At 52.8% G+C, this 10,779-nt stretch overlaps 2 protein-coding genes across 2 annotated transcripts; both read left to right on the forward strand.

Annotated features, from left to right (window-relative positions):
• Positions 1-2,917: 2,917 nt before the first annotated feature.
• On the forward strand, positions 2,918-3,976 carry Otos (otospiralin). The gene is made up of 3 exons (XM_026786106.1): positions 2,918-2,975; positions 3,114-3,140; positions 3,792-3,976. The coding sequence occupies exons 1-3, from the start codon at positions 2,918-2,920 to the stop codon at positions 3,974-3,976; spliced, it is 270 nt and encodes an 89-aa protein (XP_026641907.1).
• Positions 3,977-6,164: 2,188 nt separating this feature from the next.
• Positions 6,165-9,703, forward strand: Cops9 (COP9 signalosome subunit 9). Its single transcript, XM_005361392.3, has 3 exons — positions 6,165-6,280; positions 8,063-8,135; positions 9,359-9,703. Exons 1-3 carry the CDS (start codon positions 6,218-6,220, stop codon positions 9,394-9,396), a joined length of 174 nt encoding a protein of 57 aa, XP_005361449.1. The 5' UTR covers positions 6,165-6,217; the 3' UTR covers positions 9,397-9,703.
• Positions 9,704-10,779: the final 1,076 nt, after the last annotated feature.

A 10,779-nucleotide genomic window follows, 5' to 3' on the forward strand; every position in this document is an offset into this window, starting at 1 on the left:
TCTCTCTCTCGACATTTTTATTGATCAGCCCATACGTCTTTATTTGTAAATGCTCATTGCAATGACTCATCAGTTTGGTTCAAAGTCTCTGGCATCTGCCTGCACCCTTGCTACTGGCTCTCACTGGGACTCCTCTTGGATATCTTGATGTTGCCTTGTGTCACGGAGATCTGGTAGCCTTGGATATGCAGCACCTGGTAGAATGTGCCCTGCACCTCATCCAGGGAACGCAGTAGCACTGACTCTGTGGGTGGGAGGTGGGGTGAACCAGCCCAGAGGGCATGGGCAGGAGATCTGACCTTGCCCCCTTCATCTGTCATGTGGTGGCATGGGTGAGGGAAAAAGCCCCCCTCTGCTCACTCCGTGCTACCGATGGCAGGTGGGAAAGCTGGTCCAGGGGTCACGAGAGTGGGAGAGCGGAAGAGCGGGCCCTGCACCTCACTGGGGTGAAGTGGTAGAACCGCTCTGGTGATGTGGGTGTGGATGAGTTGGTCCTGAGGATGTGAGAGCGGGAGAACTGGCCCCACTCCTTGCTGCCTGAGCTAGCTGAGGCAATGATGGAGAGTTTGCCCTCGTGGTGTTGATGAGGGAAAATTGGCAGGCTGACCAAATCAGCTACCACTCAGGCCCCAAACCAGGGCAAAACCTGGTGAGTGTTGAGCATACGAAGGGACTGGGCTAACATTTAACATGTTTAAAAATCGAATTAATTATTGTTTATGTGTTTGCATGTGTGTTGTGGGTGTGCGTGTGGAGGTCAGAGGACACTTGCGGGAGCAGATTCTCTCCTTCCACCAGGCGGGTTGTGGGAATCAAACTCAGGTCCTCAGGTTTAGCAGCAAGCGCCTCTACCTGTTGAGCCATTGTAGCGGCCCCTCTTGAAGTGATTTTGAGTGGTCTGCAGGATAACAGAGAGACAGAGAGGGATGGATGGGGTGCAGAGGAGGTGTGTTCTGGGTGGCAGTGGCCCTCCAGGTGGACCAAGGAGGGTCTCCGTCCAGGCCAGTGAGATAAGGAGTCCCAAAGACTCGGGGGGAGAGAGAAAGTGCATGCGGTGGAGATGTGATGGGAGAAGGAAGTGTGTCCTGGGAGGTGCCGGGGCCTGGCAAATCGACTGGCCCTTGCAAGCCAGCATAAGTACCAGAGCTGCTGCTGATGGGGTTGGTTTATTTTAAGTTTTCTTCTGCAAAGGTAATAAACCAAGGAAAATACACATCCAGAAAGGGAGGAGAAAGCAGCCAGACACCCAGTTTCCTCTCCCAGGCCCATTACAGATTATTAGCTCTAGACTTTGCTGAGTTCAGTCTTAATTAGGAGAGCAGTTTTCAAGGAACCACATATTTCCTTCCATGCTTGTTCCGACCACAAATGTCTTTCTGCGTTACTTTCAGATATGGGCTCATTGAGGTGGATGGTTGATGGTCACACCCTGGTGGACCTCTGATGGCCTGGAGCTCAGGCTCGGGTGTCTGCTCCTTTGGGTTCTGACGAGCCCCCTGTCCCTTTGCCAGGGCCTCTCTGCCTATGCTGTAAGTCACAGTTATGAGCACAGCTCCTTTGCCCTCATTGTCCCCGTGAATCATATACCTGGAGTTGCTTTATGGATCCTGAGACAATTGCCCTGATAGTAGCCTCACCTCTTGTAGCACAGCGGCCAGCGTTCTGGAAGTGAAACCAAACGCTCTCTACTGCAGGGCTGAATGCCAGTACTACCGAACTATACCCCTCTCTGGGTCTCTGGTTAGATTTAGGCTGCTACTTGGGAAAATGTAAGTCAGGAGTCATTTGGATGAGGACTTGAGGGGCAACTACAAGGAACCTGGGACCCTTGGGCCACACAACTCCAGAACAGGGTACCAGAATCCCCAAAGTGTTAAGGAACAATGGAAACCATTACTCTGGAAACAGGCCCTGCATTCAGCATAATGAAGGACCCCCAAGGACATAATGGAGACCATTAATCTGGACATAGGCTCTGCATCCAGCAAGGGGCTGAGACCTCAGGGGTGGAGCCACAGGGCTATATTTACTTGGATAGGTGGACACAGGTTCTAGCAAGGGATAAACACAGTAGACGCGTGCTAAAGGGTTCCTATTGGCTTCTAATATTCCTTGGCTGGGACAGTTCCTTCCCGATAGAGACTTGGAGGAAACCTATGGTCTGGGGAAGGGGTCTAGCATGGCTCCACACTTCCTGTCCCTGACTGCTCTGCCAGGGTCCTGGATGAGGGAGTGTCTGCAGGCTTACTGAGGAGGCTGTGGGATCACAGGGGGCCCATAGCATAGGACAGGGATCTCAGCAGCTCCTGTATCAGATCTAGAACACCTCTCTTTCTGGGGAGGAGGGGGTATTAGATACAGCCATGCTGAACTCAGCTTTGAAAACTGCTGGATTTGATCTGTGGTCCGATTCCCCCAGCTGCTCTCCCAGCTCCTCCCGCCAGCCAGCTGGGAAACAGAGACCCACAGTCCTCTGCTTGGGGATGAAATATTCAGTTTGATGGCTCAGGCAGGTGGCGCTTCCTTTCTGGTCCCCAGCCCTCCTATAAAGAGGAGACTGAGCATTGGCAGTGGCCCCACAAGGCTGCAGATCGGGTAGAATAGACCAGCACCAAGGTATCTCTTGGGAGGGTTTGGACCGCTTTCTCTACAGATAGGGTGAACCCAGTGTGTGTGGTGGGGGTGAGGGGTAGGGAAGTCATCTCTTAAATAGTCAGAATGAATAAGATTTAACCGCAGAATGATAATTTAGGAAAAGAGAAACAGAAGTAGCTATGATGATGCTATTGTTCCCAAGGGGAGTCCGCTTTGGGGTGGCAGGTTGCGTTAGTCCTCGGAGGCAGCAGCAGCAGCATTCCTGGCTTCTTCCTGCTGCAGGTGGTCCTGAGTATATTGACTGCATATATCCTTGGTGAGGATGCAAGCCTGCATGCTGTGGTGGCTGGCCATTGGCGTCCTGCTGGCGATTCCTGCAGGTGAGGGACCACTCAGGGACTGGGTGGAGTTGTAGCTCTCCATGTCTCTCCATGTCTCTCCTTCACCCTGTCCCTGTCTTGGTCTGCAGGGGTTAATGGAGGGTTGCCATAGGTGATGGCTCTCCTCTTCTTTTGCAGGAGCCAAACCGATGCCAGAGGAAACAGGTACTTGCTCTTTAAAATGTCTTTCCTTTCTCTGGAATAAGTTACTGGTACATGCGGGTGGTGGTGGGGGGGGGCAGAGGTTGCCATTCCCTGGCAGGCATAGAACAGTAGGAGCCCTAGCTCTCTTGGGAGGATGACAGTGCAGGTGCTGTCGCCAGTAGGGAGCTGTGCAAGCTGAGGGATCCAGGTTGGCCTTGTCTTCTGGACAAGGAAGCATCCAGGCAGAAAGGAGACGGATGATCCCTCGGGGTCCCACCCTCAGCCTGGGCTTAGACCTTGGACCTCTTCAGGAGTCCCAGCTCAGCCCAACCCCACCTGTCCTCTGCTCTAGAACTCGGGTGCTGTGTGCTTTGAAGCCTTGTCTGGCGTGCGCCTGAGCCCCTCACCCCTCACCCATCTGCCTCTCTGCCCAGCATCTCCCCAGACAAGAACAAGGCCCCATTTCCTTCCCCACTTTTCTCTGCCTACCAGACCAGGTACCCTAATGGCCAAAAGCTACACTCAGAATGATTCCGATCCCCACTCCTGATGGAAAAGGTGTCATCACTGTGGCAGGCCCTGGGGGACACCATCCACTTGCCCTGGCTGTACAGGGGGTGTTCTGGTAGCAATGATGGGACAGGCCCTGAGGAGGTTACCTGTGTCTTTCAGACCCCTACACTCAGCCACCAGCCATGCCTTACTGGCCTTTCTCCACCTCTGACTTCTGGAACTACGTGCAATATTTCCAGACCCAGGGTGCATACCCACAGATCGAGGACATGGCCAGGACCTTCTTTGCACACTTCCCTCTGGGGAGCACCCTGGGCTTCCATGTCCCCTACCAGGAGGACTGAGCAGTGTCCAGTCTGCTGCCTGCCTGGCTGCACTGGCTGGGGCCTAAGGTGGTCCAGACACCCAGTGATGGACAAGGGATGGGACTCGTGCTCAATAAACTCCCTATGAAGACGCATTACACCCCTGTGGGTTTCTTTCAAGGAGCTGACGTGTGCTGTCACTCTGTGAAGTAGCTTTATTATGACGACTACCGAGCACACCTTTAATAAAAACCAGCATGATTTCTATGCCCGGGAGTGTCAATCAGGGCTTTCACCCTTAGGCATCACCTTGTCATTCTGTCCTCATAATGAACTGGGCGTGGGCTATGGTGGCCCCAGATTGTAGGCAAGGAATCTGAAACAAAGACATCAATCAGTTCAGCCTGACTTGTTAAGGCCATGTGCCCAGTGAGGCAAGCGGACGGCATCCCCGGCAGCTCCTTCGCGAACAGCAGTCACGTTGGGGCCAGGCACCCATGCTTGGCGCACATCATGTTCCTGGGGGAAGCAGGAATCACGGAGTCATATCCCCGTCTGCGAGGGAGAGTTATATACCACACTTGGTCTTTGAGGGAAAGATTCCAGGCTGAGGCTGCTGGGGGAAGGGAACGGTCACCCTGGGTAGTCCCGTGGGTGTGGGAGGATGTGCAGACAGCGGCCTATTTACTCCACGGCACACACGAGGCATGCAAGCCAAGAACACACTGGTTAATGCTGCCCCTCTCCCCGGCCACTAGCTGGGAGAGGAATTGAATAGGAGGCTCCTCTTGGCTTCCAGCCTGTCTCAACCTCCTTGGTTTGACCTTCACCTGGACATCTCAGGACAACACTGACCCGGTATCTGAGGCTCTCCGGCCATTGCTTACTTCTCCTGGATCCTGCACTTAGGCTTGGGGGTGGGGAGAGGGGAGCAATGACTGCTCAGGCCACGATTCCCATTATATCTTGGCTAAGTTGATTTTCCTGGAGCTCTCTTCTCCCTTGACCCTGAGCCCTTGACGTCTCAAAGTTGTTAAATGAAAAACAACAACAACAACCCAGCCCCTGAACACTATCAAATCAGAGTAAGGGAGGCCATCCAAAGCCATGTGACAGGTACAAGAGCCACAGCCTTGTACTGCATGGAGAGGCTTGGCTCAACATTGGCAAACACGGATTGACAGCCAAGTAGTGAGGTGGGGGTGAGGGAAAAGACTCAGGAGTAACACAGGGGTTTTGCTGAAGGCAGGGTCAAAGGACACCATTTGGGGATCTCAGACATGGAGCACAGGCGGATATCAGTTGGTTTCAGGCTTCTTGCTACATTGATTTCACAAGCATATTTATTAAAACTGGATCTTACAAGGAGGCACACAGAGGGTCCTAGGGGAACATCCAGGAGCCTCACCAGAATAGTCTAGACTGTCAGAGTATTTCAAGATTTGTTCTCTCCCAATGATCCCCGCCCCCTCCATCCCTTCCTCATCTCTTTTCTTTCATTCATTCTTTAAAAACCATGGCACAATACAATATAGCACCTTAAAATGGACAGTCCAGTGATATAACGAACTCTCCTGCCTCCTGCAAACACACACCTCTAGAACTCTTTGCAGATCTGAAACTGTCCACTGAATATCTGCCACCCCCAAAGCCACTACACCGCGGCATTTCTAGAAGTTTCATTACCCGGGGAATCTCATGAGTGGACCACAGCATCTGTTTTATTTCACTTAACAACATTCTCAAGGCTCGCCCATGCCCACGGGCATTAGAAATCCCTTCTTAGCTAAGACTCCACACTATCCCCCGCGTGGATTAACGCCTGTTTCGGTTTTGTTTGCGTTCACGCGTCCACGGGTACTGGGATACTGCCTCCTCTTGACTGAGGTGATCCTAAGCCATTTCCGAGTGAACTGAGGCAGGGATTCTGGGTCACGGCCACTGTGCACAACGTTTGGATTTCTGTTACCCCCATCTTTTCGCTACCCCATTACCGCCTGCGGTTTCTGTATTAGTCATTCTGACGGTTTTGAGCTGCATCCTTGCCGAGAAACGGACAGTCTCCTTTCTCCTCCGATCACTCGTGCCCGTGGGGGTACTGCTGGTCCTTAATCGGTAATCTGCTGCCCTAACCTGCTCGGAGGGAGACAGCTCAGGTGCCTAGAAACCAGGGCTGCGGGACACCACCGAGGCGCGGTCCTCCGGCGTCTAGACCAGTTCGGAGGCTCACCGGAAGTGGAAGGGGCTGGCCGGAAGTGAGGGCAAGGCTGCAGCGGGGAGATGAAGCCAGCCGTGGACGAGATGTTTCCCGAGGGCGCGGGGCCCTACGTGGACCTGGACGAGGTTGGGCTGCGGCAATACGAAGCGGGGCGTGGGGGCGGGAGCACGGCCCTCAAGCACTCACTGGAGCCCAGGCTCTTGCGGCTGCAGGCGGCTGGGGAAGCGGGGGCTGGGGAAGCGGGAGCTGGTGGTGGCAGTCGCAGGGCCACCCGAGTCAGTGTTAACGTGAATTGCAGCGAGGAAGTAGGGTTTGAGCGCAGACAGTTCTTTGACTGGGGCTCCGGATAAATCTTTCCAGGAGGGAAAGCCTGATCGAGGCTTCTGGCCTGACTGGCCGCCACCTCCTAAGCCCTGGGGGAAGGGCAAGGGGCGATGTATGGCGTTTGTATGCTTTTCGCTGGGACTCGGTTAATTCCTGTAGACACACAGAGTTTTGGAGCGGGCTTACGTTTTTGGTCTCCACCATGGCAACAGAACGATTTTATGTGGAAGAGGTGCTCCAGTGAGGTGCTTATAATGAGTGTCTGTCGGCTTTTGTATAATCAGAACCTCTTGCTCCTACCAAAAGCTTAGAGAGTAGAAAGATGCTCAGATGCGGCTGCTGACCTTAGAGAGGTCAGGTATGGCCCGAAGAGGCCAATCACAAATCCTAAGTGTAATAGCAAGAGTGGGGTGCCCTATAGAAGTATCCACTGGATTTCGGTTGGCTCAGTTGAGGCTCAAGAGAGGAACCTCCCCTGAGCCAAATGGTGAAGGGTGTGTCCTGTTGTCACGTGGACATGGATGAAAAGGGTCGTAGGAGCAGAGCTCTGAAAGAGTGATGTTCCCTGGCCCACAAAAGGAAGGGAATGGTACCTAGTCGGGCATGGAGGGGAAGGAACAGGCAGGGCCGCATCGTAAAGCCTGCAGAATGGGCTCTGTGATCCACGGCTGAGGCAGTCGCGTTCAGCCCCAGCTCCTCTGGAGTATTGCAGCAGGGAGTGTGGGGGCATCATTACGAGGAGAGACAGGCGACTTCCGGTGGAGGTTGATCCTTTGGAGGGTTCGGAGTTTGGGTTTGTAGGGAGACAGTAAAGAAATTGAGACAGGAAAGATTAAGACCAGAAGAGGTTCTGAGTGAGGCATTGAAGGTCAGGATTTTAGAGGCAGAATCTGGATGGCTTACTGTGGTGATGGAACTGGGGAAGGAGGCAGAGTCCAGAGAGCATGTTGAAAGGTGTTCAGCCATTTGAGAACCAGGAGAGGGCTGGGTAAGCAGCCTTGGGGTGTTAGGGCACACGCAGGAAGGGGCCTGGGCCAGCTATCCAGGGTGCCCACCAGAGATCTCTGCTCCCACCTCTCAGGTGACTAAATGGCATAGAGCCCCCCAGAGCATCATATCTCATGGATTGGCTGTGGCCTGGCTTTACCACCACCATATGGTGGCCACCCTGGAGGGTCCTCTGGGAGCAGCATCCCAGACCTATGCGGGGGTGGTCAGCTTCCCAAGGGGTGTGGCTGTATTCTCAGAGGGGAGGGACCAGAGTTGTTATCAGGCTTGCTGGTGCACTTCTGTGTCTGGTGGCTGTTCCAGGAGGGGGCTGAAGACTCCATCAAGAGAGTGCTACACAGGGCAATGCCACGAAAGACTCAAGGAACACAGGACCTCGGAAGCCCTTTAAAATCATTTGCCTGGCTTCCCCCTTCACACTGCTTCCTTTGTCTGGAGAATTCTGGCTCCAACCTGAGCGTTCTTCCTGTCTCTCAGTGTTCTGTTCCAGGGAGGAGGGATGGGCATGGAAATGAACCTACCACCTGCTTTTAGAAAACAAACACACTGGAATGACCTTACCTTTCCTTCTCCAGGCTGGAGGGAGCACCGGGCTCTTGATGGACTTGGCAGCCAATGAAAAGGCAGTTCATGCGGACTTTTTTAATGGTGAGTATGCCAGGATTGGGTGCCAGGCATAATCTGAGTTTCCTCTGCAGTGGGCAGCTTGGTGCCATGGGTAATTTGGATGATGGCACAGTGTAGCCCAGACTTTATGCCCTTCTCAATACTGTGCCAAGTGTATGGAGTAAGTCACTTGGCTATTAGTTCTGGCTGTCAGCCTTATTTGGGGGGAAAAGCATGAAATAAATCCCTCCCCAGCACCCCAGGTTGAGTGTGAGCGCTGGCATAGATAGCATATGCAAATGGACGCATTGATTATGGCTGTACCCAGACCTGGGTGTAGGGACCTGCGTGGCTCTGTCTTCTCTTACTCTGTCCTGGGTCACACCTGTTTGCCCACCTGGATTCTCTTGTCTTCTGCTGCCTTTGCGTTGTAACAGCTGTGCTGTGCTTGAGCTCGCCCTGTGTCTTAAGTCAGGATGGAGGACGTACTTCTAGCTCATAGTTCAGAGCTTTCTTGGTTAGAATATTTTACCGAGTAAACAGTGAAAGTTGACTGTAAAGTCTCCAGATACATAACAGGGCATGTTTGGTACCCTCTTGTTCTTCTGATTTCCGAAGGCCTCATTCCTACTGGTTAACCCTTCCCTAGGGTTCAAATGGCAAGTGGGAATTTAAGGGAAGTGTCCTCCTGGGAGGGTAGTGGGGTTTTTCTTCCCTTCCATCCACCTTAGCTCTGTGGTGCATGGCTCCCCAAAGAACTAAGGCTCATCAAGCTATGGTGATTTCCAGCTGCCTGCTGAAGTCCTGAGCCCAGCTAGGTTTTGGGACTCCTTGGCATTTGGCTGCTGCTTGAGTCAGATGGGTGCATTCCTCCCTGGGGACATTACTTCTGCCCAACTGGTGCCACAAGTGGGGGTTTGGGGACACGCACTTAACGCTGGAGCCTTCGACCTGCAGGGATGCATTGCTCTTTTCATGCCAAACTACAAGGTGCTTGTGTGTGTGTCTACAGAACCCCCATGTGCTTTATAAAAATGCCTTCTAAATTATGATGTGATCAAGAATACACTGTAGACAGTACTCCCCCCCCCCCCCGAGTTCTGTCTTCTCTCTCTCTGGCTGGATAAAGGTGAGAGCCTGTCTTGGGGAGTCCTTAACTGTCTGCCACGCTCTCTGCCTTTCCAACTGTCATCAGGTTCATTTTGAAGCAGTTTCCCCACTTGCTTGTCCTATATCTGATAATGTTATTTTAATTTTCTCCACAGATTTTGAAGATCTCTTTGATGATGATGATGTCCAGTGAGGCCGTCCAGTTGTATTTGCTCCACATCTGTGACATGTCTTGAATTTCTCCGGACAGGATCAGATGGTTGAGGAGACCTTGCAGAGATCACTAGAAGTCAGGACCTGGTCAGTCACAGGAGGGGGACTGTCTGAACCAACTGGGTGCTGCGGTCTCTGAGAATACTAGTTCCTTGTCCTTGTTTAAATTAAAAACAGCACCATAACATGCAGAGTAGCTTTAATTCCTGTGCTTTTGGATGACTATTGCAACCCCCTTCCCCTTGTGAAAACACAGGAATAAACCGTGTCTCTTCCCGTAGCAAACTCAATATGCAGTTTTCCATGTGCAGAGACTGGGGATGTACTGTCTGGGTCAGCATGGGTGTGCAAGCGTGTGCAGATGCCTGCCAGAGCACTTTGGAGACCTGACTAAAGAGCCCTTGCCCCGTGGATGAAGACCTACTGCACACCACATTTTTATGCAGCCTCCTTCCTAGAGCTGCTGCTCTTGCAAAACCTGAGAGTAGAGAGGTCCAGGATGGCTAGCTGGGTAGTGACTTCGAAGGAGCCTTCTGCTGAGAATTGCCATGCTGCTTCTCAGAGGAGGGTACAGAGTCTGTGGGACACACTTTTAAAAGACTTACTGGTCACGAATGGCTGAGACAATTAAGATGACATTTTATATCAGTTTCACAGAGAAGGCTCGAGGAGTCCCACACCAGATTACACTGTTCGCCGCTTTCAGGGCCGGGGTTGTCAGTGCCTTAGTGTCTTTACTGCTAGATGGGGATGCTGGTGGCTGAGGTGCTTCTGGTTTGGGGATCCCCAGCCTTTCAACAGGAAGGAAAGACCTGAGGTGAAGGACAAGAGAGCTGTGCAGTGGCTACTCGTGTGTGCAGAGAACCTTGTCAGGACCCAGCCTGGCCCAGAGACCACAGCTAGAAACCCTGGAGGGCGTCTTCTGGCCTTAGCGTTCAGACCAGAGTAGTTGGAGCTGCATCAGGGTAGTGAGCTAGCTGCACATGTGAGCCCGTGCGTGCCCTGTGGAGTCCTTTCCCTTCACGGAAGCCCTGCAGCTCCTGCAGTACTGAGAAGAGGGAGCTCCCTCCCCTCCGACCTGTCAGGGTCAACTCCAAATGAAAGGAACTTTAGCTTCTGTCCTGCTCCTGGCTTCTGCTCTTTCCAGTGACACACCTTCAGGGAGGTTATGTCCCATGGGGAACACTTGGGGACATTTCAATTGCCTGCCTTCTGTCTGGTCTCACACAGTCTCACAGATAGCCAACAATGACCATGCCTCTACTTTGGGAGATAGAACCATGCACCATCATGTTGTGAGAGGGCTTTTTCTTACCCAGGGCAGGGGAGCAGCCGGTGACCCCACACAGTGACAGCCATGATT

The sequence above is a fragment of the Microtus ochrogaster genome, linkage group LG4 (genome assembly GCF_000317375.1).
Source record: "Microtus ochrogaster isolate Prairie Vole_2 linkage group LG4, MicOch1.0, whole genome shotgun sequence".
Taxonomy (NCBI): domain Eukaryota; kingdom Metazoa; phylum Chordata; class Mammalia; order Rodentia; family Cricetidae; genus Microtus; species Microtus ochrogaster.